At 42.1% G+C, this 18,399-nt stretch overlaps 1 protein-coding gene across 1 annotated transcript in view; it reads left to right on the top strand.

Moving 5' to 3' along the window:
• The first annotated feature begins 393 nt into the window (after nucleotides 1–393).
• The window catches only part of LOC137267798 (uncharacterized), a 60,267-nt gene continuing 42,261 nt past the window's right edge, over nucleotides 394–18,399 (top strand). Inside the window, exons 1-7 of the mRNA XM_067802237.1 lie at nucleotides 394–559; nucleotides 3,267–3,443; nucleotides 6,151–6,327; nucleotides 9,037–9,213; nucleotides 11,923–12,099; nucleotides 14,773–14,970; nucleotides 17,634–17,831. Of these exons, the coding sequence (XP_067658338.1) occupies nucleotides 394–559; nucleotides 3,267–3,443; nucleotides 6,151–6,327; nucleotides 9,037–9,213; nucleotides 11,923–12,099; nucleotides 14,773–14,970; nucleotides 17,634–17,831 (1,270 nt within the window). The remainder of the gene's footprint in view (nucleotides 560–3,266; nucleotides 3,444–6,150; nucleotides 6,328–9,036; nucleotides 9,214–11,922; nucleotides 12,100–14,772; nucleotides 14,971–17,633; nucleotides 17,832–18,399) is intronic.

Genomic DNA, 18,399 nt, shown 5'->3' with positions numbered 1-18,399 from the left:
AATATGCAGTTCTCCAACTTCGCCGCACTTCTTGGCCTTGGTGAGTATCTTCATGCCCTTATCATGCATTAACGATTTTAATGGTCTCGTCTACCGCAATTATAAGGGGCGAAAGTCAATGTCCCATGCAGTTGTATGAAAAGGACTTGTGTGCATGTGAATGGAGAATGTTGTGATATCAAATGTGCATGTGAATGGAGAATGTTGTGATATCAAAATCAGCCCTGTCGAGAGATATACAGTGTTATACATATCTCACATGAATATGTTTTACTTCAGTTTACAAGAAGCTTACTTCTCTGTAGAGAAAGTCTAATCATGTGTAAAGAGGTGTGTGTCTTGCTTTTTATCCAGCTCTGGCAGCCGTTTTGGGTTTGGCTAGTGGTCACGGTCATGGTGGTCACGGACACGGTGGTCATGGAGGACATGGTGGTCACGGACACGGTGGTCATGGAGGACATGGTGGTCACGGACATGGAGGACATGGTCACGGAAGTCATGGCCACGGAGGTCACGGTCACGGAGGCCATGGCCACCACGGATGAAGCTGCCCAGAGGTGTAAGGGGATTGATAACCAAAGTACATGGTCACATGACAATCTGGATGCTGGGAATCCACTGTGTAGTCGATAACCTATTGTATTGATTGTGATTCGTGTATCATCACGGCCTCAAAGAATAAAAAGCATCTGACAGTTATGCTCGACGTTTTGATGTATATTCTCTTCCATGTGTGTGTGAGTTAGAATGAGTTAGTGAGTGACTGAGCAAGTGAGTTGGTTTTAACACTGCTTTAATCATGATTCCAGTTATACCATGTTCTTTGATTACTTCAGTGATTACAGCAATAGAGCATGGTAAAATACAATCATACTTAGTGAGTGTACATGAACTACCTAAGTTACAGAATCACTCTTTTGTGTCACAGCAAGGGTACATAGCCTGTGATTTGGCGAGACGACACATCCTTGTTTCATGAAAAATGTGAAAACCACTCCCCAAAAGGAGATAGGTTCAAGTTGGCTAACATGTTTAACTGCAACTACAGAGCATGCTAGGTTAGAAGTAGCAAATCAGTTTAATCAGCTCAACAAGTGTCTAATGCCAAGTCCCAATTACTCCCTACTAGTACATGCGTCGGGTGTGTCATACGTGTGAGTGAGTCGCATTTATAGCCTATGCAACGCATAGTCGCTGAATCCTGGCCCCGAAACGTAGCAAAGAATTAGCAGTCATAATTTACATTGTATTAATCTCGTCTGCGTACCATTGTCGATATACGTTTATTGAACTGGGATAATCAACGAGCTCACTTATGAGACTGAAGTTATTTGGTTGTAAACAGAGATAGATAGGGCAAGAAACGTGTCAGCTGCGATGATAAAGCTGCAGTCCTGATCAATGTCTCAGGCCAAATTGGTCTCACATGAAGGTATTGGTGGTCAATGCAAAATCCATTCAAGCTAGCGCTCCTCGGGTGAAAATACAAGAGAAATGAAGTCTTTTTGGATTCAACAACTCGGATGTTTTTTTATTGGGAGGTCTTATCAAACAAAATAAAATATCATCATGTTTTGTGTCACTTAAATCCCCGTTGTCCAGCAGCAGTGGAATGACAAGTACAAACTTCATTGTCACGCGCCTTTCTGAAATAAAGACACAGCAAAAGCTATTAGGCTTGTCTTGCTGACAGTGGCGAAGAACATCATTTTGTTCCTAGAAATGACTATTTCTGGGGAACAAGTACATTCCCAACTCGTCAGAAAACAGAGTTTCAAATTTCGGGGAACTGACCGCGTACTTACCATCTACATGGCTTATCCAAAGTGCCCCTTTCCTCCATGGCCGCCTCTATGTCCTTTGCCCCCATGTCCACCACCGTGTCCTCCATGTCCTTTACCCCTATGACCACCCCCATGGCTCATTATATGCACACTTCACAAAAGTTCCAAATATTTAAGGACGCCAGCACCTTCATATTACCTGACTGAAATGTTGAAAGTTTGACAAGATGGAATGTCATGTTTGTGGGGTTTTTTTCAACAGATTGACAGTCAGTGTCAAAAGACAGTTTCAACATATGATGTAGACTGTCAGGTAAGCGATAAGACAAACTAACCAGTTTACATTTACACCTGGCTACCCGGGGGTTTGCTTACCTGCTACAAGGAGCACTGCGACTTTACGAAAATACATATTTGATGTTTCTGATGAATGCAAACCTCAGAAAATGTCAAGTTAGTCTGTACACGCTCTCTTTCATACAACTGTAACAACAAGTTATGTGCATACATGGGGGATGTGGCAAATCCGAATAACTGAGAAGATGATTAATTATCACATCAACTGCACTTTTTGCTATTTTACGTTTTTCTGAAGCGTTTGAAGATTTGCAGTCATCTCCCGCCATGATCTCGGCGTGGGCCGATACAGACATGCTTCAGTTTTAGGTGTTGCTTATTTGCTGAAATTACTTTGTGTATTTTGTGCTCATTGGGTGAGTACATCGTATGGAATACGTGCTACAGAGAAAAGTCAAGTCTTTCTTACACCAGCTAAGGTGGGAAAGTATAGTGGAAATCAGTCTAAACTATTTGATAAATGGGTTGAACTTTATTTTTAACGAAAACATTTAATCTACGGCAAATCACCACATGCATCGATTGCGGGATAATAATAGGTTTCCTTAGAGCTCTGCGGTGTGCTTGGCGGCTAGCTAAAACCACTTTGACATCACCACAAGCGTTACAAAGCAAGTTTGCGCAATAATATCATTATGATATAATTTTGGGAGCATTTCCGCGATCGTTGGCTATATAAGTTGGAAGCAACAGACAACTATCAGCCTTTGCCTTTCACTAACCACAGAAGGACAAAACAAGACAATATGCAGTTCTCCAACTTCGCCGCACTTCTTGGCCTTGGTGAGTATCTTCATGCCCTTATCATGCATTAACGATTTTAATGGTCTCGTCTACCGCAATTATAAGGGGCGAAAGTCAATGTCCCATGCAGTTGTATGAAAAGGACTTGTGTGCATGTGAATGGAGAATGTTGTGATATCAAATGTGCATGTGAATGGAGAATGTTGTGATATCAAAATCAGCCCTGTCGAGAGATATACAGTGTTATACATATCTCACATGAATATGTTTTACTTCAGTTTACAAGAAGCTTACTTCTCTGTAGAGAAAGTCTAATCATGTGTAAAGAGGTGTGTGTCTTGCTTTTTATCCAGCTCTGGCAGCCGTTTTGGGTTTGGCTAGTGGTCACGGTCATGGTGGTCACGGACACGGTGGTCATGGAGGACATGGTGGTCACGGACACGGTGGTCATGGAGGACATGGTGGTCACGGACATGGAGGACATGGTCACGGAAGTCATGGCCACGGAGGTCACGGTCACGGAGGCCATGGCCACCACGGATGAAGCTGCCCAGAGGTGTAAGGGGATTGATAACCAAAGTACATGGTCACATGACAATCTGGATGCTGGGAATCCACTGTGTAGTCGATAACCTATTGTATTGATTGTGATTCGTGTATCATCACGGCCTCAAAGAATAAAAAGCATCTGACAGTTATGCTCGACGTTTTGATGTATATTCTCTTCCATGTGTGTGTGAGTTAGAATGAGTTAGTGAGTGACTGAGCAAGTGAGTTGGTTTTAACACTGCTTTAATCATGATTCCAGTTATACCATGTTCTTTGATTACTTCAGTGATTACAGCAATAGAGCATGGTAAAATACAATCATACTTAGTGAGTGTACATGAACTACCTAAGTTACAGAATCACTCTTTTGTGTCACAGCAAGGGTACATAGCCTGTGATTTGGCGAGACGACACATCCTTGTTTCATGAAAAATGTGAAAACCACTCCCCAAAAGGAGATAGGTTCAAGTTGGCTAACATGTTTAACTGCAACTACAGAGCATGCTAGGTTAGAAGTAGCAAATCAGTTTAATCAGCTCAACAAGTGTCTAATGCCAAGTCCCAATTACTCCCTACTAGTACATGCGTCGGGTGTGTCATACGTGTGAGTGAGTCGCATTTATAGCCTATGCAACGCATAGTCGCTGAATCCTGGCCCCGAAACGTAGCAAAGAATTAGCAGTCATAATTTACATTGTATTAATCTCGTCTGCGTACCATTGTCGATATACGTTTATTGAACTGGGATAATCAACGAGCTCACTTATGAGACTGAAGTTATTTGGTTGTAAACAGAGATAGATAGGGCAAGAAACGTGTCAGCTGCGATGATAAAGCTGCAGTCCTGATCAATGTCTCAGGCCAAATTGGTCTCACATGAAGGTATTGGTGGTCAATGCAAAATCCATTCAAGCTAGCGCTCCTCGGGTGAAAATACAAGAGAAATGAAGTCTTTTTGGATTCAACAACTCGGATGTTTTTTTATTGGGAGGTCTTATCAAACAAAATAAAATATCATCATGTTTTGTGTCACTTAAATCCCCGTTGTCCAGCAGCAGTGGAATGACAAGTACAAACTTCATTGTCACGCGCCTTTCTGAAATAAAGACACAGCAAAAGCTATTAGGCTTGTCTTGCTGACAGTGGCGAAGAACATCATTTTGTTCCTAGAAATGACTATTTCTGGGGAACAAGTACATTCCCAACTCGTCAGAAAACAGAGTTTCAAATTTCGGGGAACTGACCGCGTACTTACCATCTACATGGCTTATCCAAAGTGCCCCTTTCCTCCATGGCCGCCTCTATGTCCTTTGCCCCCATGTCCACCACCGTGTCCTCCATGTCCTTTACCCCTATGACCACCCCCATGGCTCATTATATGCACACTTCACAAAAGTTCCAAATATTTAAGGACGCCAGCACCTTCATATTACCTGACTGAAATGTTGAAAGTTTGACAAGATGGAATGTCATGTTTGTGGGGTTTTTTTCAACAGATTGACAGTCAGTGTCAAAAGACAGTTTCAACATATGATGTAGACTGTCAGGTAAGCGATAAGACAAACTAACCAGTTTACATTTACACCTGGCTACCCGGGGGTTTGCTTACCTGCTACAAGGAGCACTGCGACTTTACGAAAATACATATTTGATGTTTCTGATGAATGCAAACCTCAGAAAATGTCAAGTTAGTCTGTACACGCTCTCTTTCATACAACTGTAACAACAAGTTATGTGCATACATGGGGGATGTGGCAAATCCGAATAACTGAGAAGATGATTAATTATCACATCAACTGCACTTTTTGCTATTTTACGTTTTTCTGAAGCGTTTGAAGATTTGCAGTCATCTCCCGCCATGATCTCGGCGTGGGCCGATACAGACATGCTTCAGTTTTAGGTGTTGCTTATTTGCTGAAATTACTTTGTGTATTTTGTGCTCATTGGGTGAGTACATCGTATGGAATACGTGCTACAGAGAAAAGTCAAGTCTTTCTTACACCAGCTAAGGTGGGAAAGTATAGTGGAAATCAGTCTAAACTATTTGATAAATGGGTTGAACTTTATTTTTAACGAAAACATTTAATCTACGGCAAATCACCACATGCATCGATTGCGGGATAATAATAGGTTTCCTTAGAGCTCTGCGGTGTGCTTGGCGGCTAGCTAAAACCACTTTGACATCACCACAAGCGTTACAAAGCAAGTTTGCGCAATAATATCATTATGATATAATTTTGGGAGCATTTCCGCGATCGTTGGCTATATAAGTTGGAAGCAACAGACAACTATCAGCCTTTGCCTTTCACTAACCACAGAAGGACAAAACAAGACAATATGCAGTTCTCCAACTTCGCCGCACTTCTTGGCCTTGGTGAGTATCTTCATGCCCTTATCATGCATTAACGATTTTAATGGTCTCGTCTACCGCAATTATAAGGGGCGAAAGTCAATGTCCCATGCAGTTGTATGAAAAGGACTTGTGTGCATGTGAATGGAGAATGTTGTGATATCAAATGTGCATGTGAATGGAGAATGTTGTGATATCAAAATCAGCCCTGTCGAGAGATATACAGTGTTATACATATCTCACATGAATATGTTTTACTTCAGTTTACAAGAAGCTTACTTCTCTGTAGAGAAAGTCTAATCATGTGTAAAGAGGTGTGTGTCTTGCTTTTTATCCAGCTCTGGCAGCCGTTTTGGGTTTGGCTAGTGGTCACGGTCATGGTGGTCACGGACACGGTGGTCATGGAGGACATGGTGGTCACGGACACGGTGGTCATGGAGGACATGGTGGTCACGGACATGGAGGACATGGTCACGGAAGTCATGGCCACGGAGGTCACGGTCACGGAGGCCATGGCCACCACGGATGAAGCTGCCCAGAGGTGTAAGGGGATTGATAACCAAAGTACATGGTCACATGACAATCTGGATGCTGGGAATCCACTGTGTAGTCGATAACCTATTGTATTGATTGTGATTCGTGTATCATCACGGCCTCAAAGAATAAAAAGCATCTGACAGTTATGCTCGACGTTTTGATGTATATTCTCTTCCATGTGTGTGTGAGTTAGAATGAGTTAGTGAGTGACTGAGCAAGTGAGTTGGTTTTAACACTGCTTTAATCATGATTCCAGTTATACCATGTTCTTTGATTACTTCAGTGATTACAGCAATAGAGCATGGTAAAATACAATCATACTTAGTGAGTGTACATGAACTACCTAAGTTACAGAATCACTCTTTTGTGTCACAGCAAGGGTACATAGCCTGTGATTTGGCGAGACGACACATCCTTGTTTCATGAAAAATGTGAAAACCACTCCCCAAAAGGAGATAGGTTCAAGTTGGCTAACATGTTTAACTGCAACTACAGAGCATGCTAGGTTAGAAGTAGCAAATCAGTTTAATCAGCTCAACAAGTGTCTAATGCCAAGTCCCAATTACTCCCTACTAGTACATGCGTCGGGTGTGTCATACGTGTGAGTGAGTCGCATTTATAGCCTATGCAACGCATAGTCACTGAATCCTGGCCCCGAAACGTAGCAAAGAATTAGCAGTCATAATTTACATTGTATTAATCTCGTCTGCGTACCATTGTCGATATACGTTTATTGAACTGGGATAATCAACGAGCTCACTTATGAGACTGAAGTTATTTGGTTGTAACCAGAGATAGATAGGGCAAGAAACGTGTCAGCTGCGATGATAAAGCTGCAGTCCTGATCAATGTCTCAGGCCAAATTGGTCTCACATGAAGGTATTGGTGGTCAATGCAAAATCCATTCAAGCTAGCGCTCCTCGGGTGAAAATACAAGAGAAATGAAGCCTTTTTGGATTCAACAACTCGGATGTTTTTTTATTGGGAGGTCTTATCAAACAAAATACAATATCATCATGTTTTGTGTCACTTAAATCCCCGTTGTCCAGCAGCAGTGGAATGACAAGTACAAACTTCATTGTCACGCGCCTTTCTGAAATAAAGACACAGCAAAATCTATTAGGCTTGTCTTACTGAGAGTGGCGAAGAACATCATTTTGTTCCTAGAAATGACTATTTCTGGGGAACAAGTACATTCCCAACTCGTCAGAAAACAGAGTTTCAAATTTCGGGGAACTGACCGCGTACTTACCATCTACATGGCTTATCCAAAGTGCCCCTTTCCTCCATGGCCGCCTCTATGTCCTTTGCCCCCATGTCCACCACCGTGTCCTCCATGTCCTTTACCCCTATGACCACCCCCATGGCTCATTATATGCACACTTCACAAAAGTTCCAAATATTTAAGGACGCCAGCACCTTCATATTACCTGACTGAAATGTTGAAAGTTTGACAAGATGGAATGTCATGTTTGTGGGGGTTTTTTCAACAGATTGACAGTCAGTGTCAAAAGACAGTTTCAACATATGATGTAGACTGTCAGGTAAGCGATAAGACAAACTAACCAGTTTACATTTACACCTGGCTACCCGGGGGTTTGCTTACCTGCTACAAGGAGCACTGCGACTTTACGAAAATACATATTTGATGTTTCTGATGAATGCAAACCTCAGAAAATGTCAAGTTAGTCTGTACACGCTCTCTTTCATACAACTGTAACAACAAGTTATGTGCATACATGGGGGATGTGGCAAATCCGAATAACTGAGAAGATGATTAATTATCACATCAACTGCACTTTTTGCTATTTTACGTTTTTCTGAAGCGTTTGAAGATTTGCAGTCATCTCCCGCCATGATCTCGGCGTGGGCCGATACAGACATGCTTCAGTTTTAGGTGTTGCTTATTTGCTGAAATTACTTTGTGTATTTTGTGCTCATTGGGTGAGTACATCGTATGGAATACGTGCTACAGAGAAAAGTCAAGTCTTTCTTACACCAGCTAAGGTGGGAAAGTATAGTGGAAATCAGTCTAAACTATTTGATAAATGGGTTGAACTTTATTTTTAACGAAAACATTTAATCTACGGCAAATCACCACATGCATCGATTGCGGGATAATAATAGGTTTCCTTAGAGCTCTGCGGTGTGCTTGGCGGCTAGCTAAAACCACTTTGACATCACCACAAGCGTTACAAAGCAAGTTTGCGCAATAATATCATTATGATATAATTTTGGGAGCATTTCCGCGATCGTTGGCTATATAAGTTGGAAGCAACAGACAACTATCAGCCTTTGCCTTTCACTAACCACAGAAGGACAAAACAAGACAATATGCAGTTCTCCAACTTCGCCGCACTTCTTGGCCTTGGTGAGTATCTTCATGCCCTTATCATGCATTAACGATTTTAATGGTCTCGTCTACCGCAATTATAAGGGGCGAAAGTCAATGTCCCATGCAGTTGTATGAAAAGGACTTGTGTGCATGTGAATGGAGAATGTTGTGATATCAAATGTGCATGTGAATGGAGAATGTTGTGATATCAAAATCAGCCCTGTCGAGAGATATATGCAGTGTTATACATATCTCACATGAATATGTTTTACTTCAGTTTACAAGAAGCTTACTTCTCTGTAGAGAAAGTCTAATCATGTGTAAAGAGGTGTGTGTCTTGCTTTTTATCCAGCTCTGGCAGCCGTTTTGGGTTTGGCTAGTGGTCACGGTCATGGTGGTCACGGACACGGTGGTCATGGAGGACATGGTGGTCACGGACACGGTGGTCATGGAGGACATGGTGGTCACGGACATGGAGGACATGGTCACGGAAGTCATGGCCACGGAGGTCACGGTCACGGAGGCCATGGCCACCACGGATGAAGCTGCCCAGAGGTGTAAGGGGATTGATAACCAAAGTACATGGTCACATGACAATCTGGATGCTGGGAATCCACTGTGTAGTCGATAACCTATTGTATTGATTGTGATTCGTGTATCATCACGGCCTCAAAGAATAAAAAGCATCTGACAGTTATGCTCGACGTTTTGATGTATATTCTCTTCCATGTGTGTGTGAGTTAGAATGAGTTAGTGAGTGACTGAGCAAGTGAGTTGGTTTTAACACTGCTTTAATCATGATTCCAGTTATACCATGTTCTTTGATTACTTCAGTGATTACAGCAATAGAGCATGGTAAAATACAATCATACTTAGTGAGTGTACATGAACTACCTAAGTTACAGAATCACTCTTTTGTGTCACAGCAAGGGTACATAGCCTGTGATTTGGCGAGACGACACATCCTTGTTTCATGAAAAATGTGAAAACCACTCCCCAAAAGGAGATAGGTTCAAGTTGGCTAACATGTTTAACTGCAACTACAGAGCATGCTAGGTTAGAAGTAGCAAATCAGTTTAATCAGCTCAACAAGTGTCTAATGCCAAGTCCCAATTACTCCCTACTAGTACATGCGTCGGGTGTGTCATACGTGTGAGTGAGTCGCATTTATAGCCTATGCAACGCATAGTCACTGAATCCTGGCCCCGAAACATAGCAAAGAATTAGCAGTCATAATTTACATTGTATTAATCTCGTCTGCGTACCATTGTCGATATACGTTTATTGAACTGGGATAATCAACGAGCTCACTTATGAGACTGAAGTTATTTGGTTGTAAACAGAGATAGATAGGGCAAGAAACGTGTCAGCTGCGATGATAAAGCTGCAGTCCTGATCAATGTCTCAGGCCAAATTGGTCTCACATGAAGGTATTGGTGGTCAATGCAAAATCCATTCAAGCTAGCGCTCCTCGGGTGAAAATACAAGAGAAATGAAGCCTTTTTGGATTCAACAACTCGGATGTTTTTTTATTGGGAGGTCTTATCAAACAAAATACAATATCATCATGTTTTGTGTCACTTAAATCCCCGTTGTCCAGCAGCAGTGGAATGACAAGTACAAACTTCATTGTCACGCGCCTTTCTGAAATAAAGACACAGCAAAATCTATTAGGCTTGTCTTACTGAGAGTGGCGAAGAACATCATTTTGTTCCTAGAAATGACTATTTCTGGGGAACAAGTACATTCCCAACTCGTCAGAAAACAGAGTTTCAAATTTCGGGGAACTGACCGCGTACTTACCATCTACATGGCTTATCCAAAGTGCCCCTTTCCTCCATGGCCGCCTCTATGTCCTTTGCCCCCATGTCCACCACCGTGTCCTCCATGTCCTTTACCCCTATGACCACCCCCATGGCTCATTATATGCACACTTCACAAAAGTTCCAAATATTTAAGGACGCCAGCACCTTCATATTACCTGACTGAAATGTTGAAAGTTTGACAAGATGGAATGTCATGTTTGTGGGGGTTTTTTCAACAGATTGACAGTCAGTGTCAAAAGACAGTTTCAACATATGATGTAGACTGTCAGGTAAGCGATAAGACAAACTAACCAGTTTACATTTACACCTGGCTACCCGGGGGTTTGCTTACCTGCTACAAGGAGCACTGCGACTTTACGAAAATACATATTTGATGTTTCTGATGAATGCAAACCTCAGAAAATGTCAAGTTAGTCTGTACACGCTCTCTTTCATACAACTGTAACAACAAGTTATGTGCATACATGGGGGATGTGGCAAATCCGAATAACTGAGAAGATGATTAATTATCACATCAACTGCACTTTTTGCTATTTTACGTTTTTCTGAAGCGTTTGAAGATTTGCAGTCATCTCCCGCCATGATCTCGGCGTGGGCCGATACAGACATGCTTCAGTTTTAGGTGTTGCTTATTTGCTGAAATTACTTTGTGTATTTTGTGCTCATTGGGTGAGTACATCGTATGGAATACGTGCTACAGAGAAAAGTCAAGTCTTTCTTACACCAGCTAAGGTGGGAAAGTATAGTGGAAATCAGTCTAAACTATTTGATAAATGGGTTGAACTTTATTTTTAACGAAAACATTTAATCTACGGCAAATCACCACATGCATCGATTGCGGGATAATAATAGGTTTCCTTAGAGCTCTGCGGTGTGCTTGGCGGCTAGCTAAAACCACTTTGACATCACCACAAGCGTTACAAAGCAAGTTTGCGCAATAATATCATTATGATATAATTTTGGGAGCATTTCCGCGATCGTTGGCTATATAAGTTGGAAGCAACAGACAACTATCAGCCTTTGCCTTTCACTAACCACAGAAGGACAAAACAAGACAATATGCAGTTCTCCAACTTCGCCGCACTTCTTGGCCTTGGTGAGTATCTTCATGCCCTTATCATGCATTAACGATTTTAATGGTCTCGTCTACCGCAATTATAAGGGGCGAAAGTCAATGTCCCATGCAGTTGTATGAAAAGGACTTGTGTGCATGTGAATGGAGAATGTTGTGATATCAAATGTGCATGTGAATGGAGAATGTTGTGATATCAAAATCAGCCCTGTCGAGAGATATATGCAGTGTTATACATATCTCACATGAATATGTTTTACTTCAGTTTACAAGAAGCTTACTTCTCTGTAGAGAAAGTCTAATCATGTGTAAAGAGGTGTGTGTCTTGCTTTTTATCCAGCTCTGGCAGCCGTTTTGGGTTTGGCTAGTGGTCACGGTCATGGTGGTCACGGACACGGTGGTCATGGAGGACATGGTGGTCACGGACACGGTGGTCATGGAGGACATGGTGGTCACGGACATGGAGGACATGGTCACGGAAGTCATGGCCACGGAGGTCACGGTCACGGAGGCCATGGCCACCACGGATGAAGCTGCCCAGAGGTGTAAGGGGATTGATAACCAAAGTACATGGTCACATGACAATCTGGATGCTGGGAATCCACTGTGTAGTCGATAACCTATTGTATTGATTGTGATTCGTGTATCATCACGGCCTCAAAGAATAAAAAGCATCTGACAGTTATGCTCGACGTTTTGATGTATATTCTCTTCCATGTGTGTGTGAGTTAGAATGAGTTAGTGAGTGACTGAGCAAGTGAGTTGGTTTTAACACTGCTTTAATCATGATTCCAGTTATACCATGTTCTTTGATTACTTCAGTGATTACAGCAATAGAGCATGGTAAAATACAATCATACTTAGTGAGTGTACATGAACTACCTAAGTTACAGAATCACTCTTTTGTGTCACAGCAAGGGTACATAGCCTGTGATTTGGCGAGACGACACATCCTTGTTTCATGAAAAATGTGAAAACCACTCCCCAAAAGGAGATAGGTTCAAGTTGGCTAACATGTTTAACTGCAACTACAGAGCATGCTAGGTTAGAAGTAGCAAATCAGTTTAATCAGCTCAACAAGTGTCTAATGCCAAGTCCCAATTACTCCCTACTAGTACATGCGTCGGGTGTGTCATACGTGTGAGTGAGTCGCATTTATAGCCTATGCAACGCATAGTCACTGAATCCTGGCCCCGAAACATAGCAAAGAATTAGCAGTCATAATTTACATTGTATTAATCTCGTCTGCGTACCATTGTCGATATACGTTTATTGAACTGGGATAATCAACGAGCTCACTTATGAGACTGAAGTTATTTGGTTGTAAACAGAGATAGATAGGGCAAGAAACGTGTCAGCTGCGATGATAAAGCTGCAGTCCTGATCAATGTCTCAGGCCAAATTGGTCTCACATGAAGGTATTGGTGGTCAATGCAAAATCCATTCAAGCTAGCGCTCCTCGGGTGAAAATACAAGAGAAATGAAGCCTTTTTGGATTCAACAACTCGGATGTTTTTTTATTGGGAGGTCTTATCAAACAAAATACAATATCATCATGTTTTGTGTCACTTAAATCCCCGTTGTCCAGCAGCAGTGGAATGACAAGTACAAACTTCATTGTCACGCGCCTTTCTGAAATAAAGACACAGCAAAATCTATTAGGCTTGTCTTACTGAGAGTGGCGAAGAACATCATTTTGTTCCTAGAAATGACTATTTCTGGGGAACAAGTACATTCCCAACTCGTCAGAAAACAGAGTTTCAAATTTCGGGGAACTGACCGCGTACTTACCATCTACATGGCTTATCCAAAGTGCCCCTTTCCTCCATGGCCGCCTCTATGTCCTTTGCCCCCATGTCCACCACCGTGTCCTCCATGTCCTTTACCCCTATGACCACCCCCATGGCTCATTATATGCACACTTCACAAAAGTTCCAAATATTTAAGGACGCCAGCACCTTCATATTACCTGACTGAAATGTTGAAAGTTTGACAAGATGGAATGTCATGTTTGTGGGGGTTTTTTCAACAGATTGACAGTCAGTGTCAAAAGACAGTTTCAACATATGATGTAGACTGTCAGGTAAGCGATAAGACAAACTAACCAGTTTACATTTACACCTGGCTACCCGGGGGTTTGCTTACCTGCTACAAGGAGCACTGCGACTTTACGAAAATACATATTTGATGTTTCTGATGAATGCAAACCTCAGAAAATGTCAAGTTAGTCTGTACACGCTCTCTTTCATACAACTGTAACAACAAGTTATGTGCATACATGGGGGATGTGGCAAATCCGAATAACTGAGAAGATGATTAATTATCACATCAACTGCACTTTTTGCTATTTTACGTTTTTCTGAAGCGTTTGAAGATTTGCAGTCATCTCCCGCCATGATCTCGGCGTGGGCCGATACAGACATGCTTCAGTTTTAGGTGTTGCTTATTTGCTGAAATTACTTTGTGTATTTTGTGCTCATTGGGTGAGTACATCGTATGGAATACGTGCTACAGAGAAAAGTCAAGTCTTTCTTACACCAGCTAAGGTGGGAAAGTATAGTGGAGATCAGTCTAAACTATTTGATAAATGGGTTGAACTTTATTTTTAACGAAAACATTTAATCTACGGCAAATCACCACATGCACCGATTGCGGGATAATAATAGGCTTCCTTAGAGCTCTGCGGTGTGCTTGGCGGCTAGCTAAAACCACTGTGACATCACCACAAGCGTTACAAAGCAAGTTTGCGCAAGAATATCATTATGATATAATTTTGGGAGCATTTCCGCGATCGTTGGCTATATAAGTTGGAAACAACAGACAACTATCAGCCTTTGCCTTTCACTAACCACAGAAGGACAAAACAAGACAATATGCAGTTCTCCAACTTCGCCGCACTTCTTGGCCTTGGTGAGTATCTTCATGCCCTTATCATGCATTAACGATTTTAATGGTCTCGTCTACCGCAATTATAAGGGGCGAAAGTCAATGTCCCATGCAGTTGTATGAAAAGGACTTGTGTGCATGTGAATTGAGAATGTTGTGATATCAAAATCAGCCCTGTCGAGAGATATACAGTGTTATACATATCTCACATGAATATGTTTTACTTCAGTTTACAAGAAGCTTACTTCTCTGTAGAGAAAGTCTAATCATGTGTAAAGAGGTGTGTGTTTTGCTTTTTATCCAGCTCTGGCAGCCGTTTTGGGTTTGGCTAGTGGTCACGGTCATGGTGGTCACGGACACGGTGGTCATGGAGGACATGGTGGTCACGGACACGGTGGTCATGGAGGACATGGTGGTCACGGACATGGAGGCCATGGTCATGGTCATGGAGGACATGGTCACGGAGGTCATGGCCACGGAGGTCACGGTCACGGAGGCCATGGCCACCACGGATGAAGCTGCCCAGAGGTGTAAGGGGATTGATAACCAAAGTACATGGTCACATGACAATCTGGATGCTGGGAATCCACTGTGTAGTCGATAACCTATTGTATTGATTGTGATTCGTGTATCATCACGGCCTCAAAGAATAAAAAGCATCTGACAGTTATGCTCGACGTTTTGATGTATATTCTCTTCCATGTGTGTGTGAGTTAGAATGAGTTAGTGAGTGACTGAGCAAGTGAGTTGGTTTTACACTGCTTTAATCATGATTCCAGTTATACCATGTTCTTTGATTACTTCAGTGATTACAGCAATAGAGCATGGTAAAATACAATCATACTTAGTGAGTGTACATGAACTACCTAAGTTACAGAATCACTCTTTTGTGTCACAGCAAGGGTACATAGCCTGTGATTTGGCGAGACGACACATCCTTGTTTCATGAAAAATGTGAAAACCACTCCCCAAAAGGAGATAGGTTCAAGTTGGCTAACATGTTTAACTGCAACTACAGAGCATGCTAGGTTAGAAGTAGCAAATCAGTTTAATCAGCTCAACAAGTGTCTAATGCCAAGTCCCAATTACTCCCTACTAGTACATGCGTCGGGTGTGTCATACGTGTGAGTGAGTCGCATTTATAGCCTATGCAACGCATAGTCGCTGAATCCTGGCCCCGAAACGTAGCATTCATAATTTACATTGCATTAATGTCGTCTGCGTACCATTGTCGATATACGTTTATTGAACTGGGATAATCAACGAGCTCACTTATGAGACTGAAGTTATTTGGTTGTAAACAGAGATAGATAGGGCAAGAAACGTGTCAGCTGCGATGATAAAGCTGCAGTCCTGATCAATGTCTCAGGCCAAATTGGTCTCACATGAAGGTATTGGTGGTCAATGCAAAATCCATTCAAGCTAGCGCTCCTCGGGTGAAAATACAAATGAAATGAAGTCTTTTTAGATTCAACAACTCGGGTGTATTTTTTATTGGGAGGTCTTATCAAACAAAATACAATATCATCATGTTTTGTGTCACTTAAATCCCCGTTGTCCAGCAGCAGTGGAATGACAAGTACAAACTTCATTGTCACGCGCCTTTCTGAAATAAAGACACAGCAAAATCTATTAGGCTTGTCTTGCTGACAGTGGCGAAGAACATCATTTTGTTTCTAGAAATGACTATTTCTGGGGAACAAGTACATTCCCAACTCGTCAGAAAACAGAGTTTCAAATTTCGGGGAACTGACCGCGTACTTACCATCTACATGGCTTATCCAAAGTGCCCCTTTCCTCCATGGCCGCCTCTATGTCCTTTGCCCCCATGTCCACCACCGTGTCCTCCATGTCCTTTACCCCTATGACCACCCCCATGGCTCATTATATGCACACTTCACAAAAGTTCCAAATATTTTAGGACGCCAGCACCTTCATATTACCTGACTGAAATGTTGAAAGTTTGACAAGATGGAATATCATGTTTGTGGGGTTTTTTTTCAACAGATTGACAGTCAGTGTCAAAAGACAGTTCTAGCATATGATGTAGACTGTCAGGCAAGCGATAAGACAAACTAACCAGTTTACATTTACACCTGGCTACCCGGGGGTTTGCTTACCTGCTACAAGGAGCACTGCGACTTTAAGAAAATACATATTTGATGTTTCTGATGAATGCAAACCTCAGAAAATGTCAAGTTAGTCTGTACACGCTCTCTTTCATACAACTGTAACAACAAGTTATGTGCATACATGGGGGATGTGGCAAATCCGAATAACTGAGAAGATGATTAATTATCACATCAACTGCACTTTTTGCTATTTTACGTTTTTCTGAAGCGTTTGAAGATTTGCAGTCATCTCCCGCCATGATCTCGGCGTGGGCCGATACAGACATGCTTCAGTTTTAGGTGTTGCTTATTTGCTGAAATTACTTTGTGTATTTTGTGCTCATTGGGTGAGTACATCGTATGGAATACGTGCTACAGAGAAAAGTCAAGTCTTTCTTACACCAGCTAAGGTGGGAAAGTATAGTGGAGATCAGTCTAAACTATTTGATAAATGGGTTGAACTTTATTTTTAACGAAAACATTTAATCTACGGCAAATCACCACATGCACCGATTGCGGGATAATAATAGGCTTCCTTAGAGCTCTGCGGTGTGCTTGGCGGCTAGCTAAAACCACTGTGACATCACCACAAGCGTTACAAAGCAAGTTTGCGCAAGAATATCATTATGATATAATTTTGGGAGCATTTCCGCGATCGTTGGCTATATAAGTTGGAAACAACAGACAACTATCAGCCTTTGCCTTTCACTAACCACAGAAGGACAAAACAAGACAATATGCAGTTCTCCAACTTCGCCGCACTTCTTGGCCTTGGTGAGTATCTTCATGCCCTTATCATGCATTAACGATTTTAATGGTCTCGTCTACCGCAATTATAAGGGGCGAAAGTCAATGTCCCATGCAGTTGTATGAAAAGGACTTGTGTGCATGTGAATTGAGAATGTTGTGATATCAAAATCAGCCCTGTCGAGAGATATACAGTGTTATACATATCTCACATGAATATGTTTTACTTCAGTTTACAAGAAGCTTACTTCTCTGTAGAGAAAGTCTAATCATGTGTAAAGAGGTGTGTGTTTTGCTTTTTATCCAGCTCTGGCAGCCGTTTTGGGTTTGGCTAGTGGTCACGGTCATGGTGGTCACGGACACGGTGGTCATGGAGGACATGGTGGTCACGGACACGGTGGTCATGGAGGACATGGTGGTCACGGACATGGAGGCCATGGTCATGGTCATGGAGGACATGGTCACGGAGGTCATGGCCACGGAGGTCACGGTCACGGAGGCCATGGCCACCACGGATGAAGCTGCCCAGAGGTGTAAGGGGATTGATAACCAAAGTACATGGTCACATGACAATCTGGATGCTGGGAATCCACTGTGTAGTCGATAACCTATTGTATTGATTGTGATCCGTGTATCATCACGGCCTCAAAGAATAAAAAGCATCTGACAGTTATGCTCGACGTTTTGATGTATATTCTCTTCCATGTGTGTGTGAGTTAGAATGAGTTAGTGAGTGACTGAGCAAGTGAGTTGGTTTTAACACTGCTTTAATCATGATTCCAGTTATACCATGTTCTTTGATTACTTCAGTGATTACAGCAATAGAGCATGGTAAAATACAATCATACTTAGTGAGTGTACATGAACTACCTAAGTTACAGAATCACTCTTTTGTGTCACAGCAAGGGTACATAGCCTGTGATTTGGCGAGACGACACATCCTTGTTTCATGAAAAATGTGAAAACCACTCCCCAAAAGGAGATAGGTTCAAGTTGGCTAACATGTTTAACTGCAACTACAGAGCATGCTAGGTTAGAAGTAGCAAATCAGTTTAATCAGCTCAACAAGTGTCTAATGCCAAGTCCCAATTACTCCCTACT

Source organism: Haliotis asinina, chromosome 16 (genome assembly GCF_037392515.1).
Source record: "Haliotis asinina isolate JCU_RB_2024 chromosome 16, JCU_Hal_asi_v2, whole genome shotgun sequence".
NCBI lineage: Eukaryota > Metazoa > Mollusca > Gastropoda > Lepetellida > Haliotidae > Haliotis > Haliotis asinina.
This window is presented reverse-complemented; position numbering and strand designations above follow the sequence as displayed.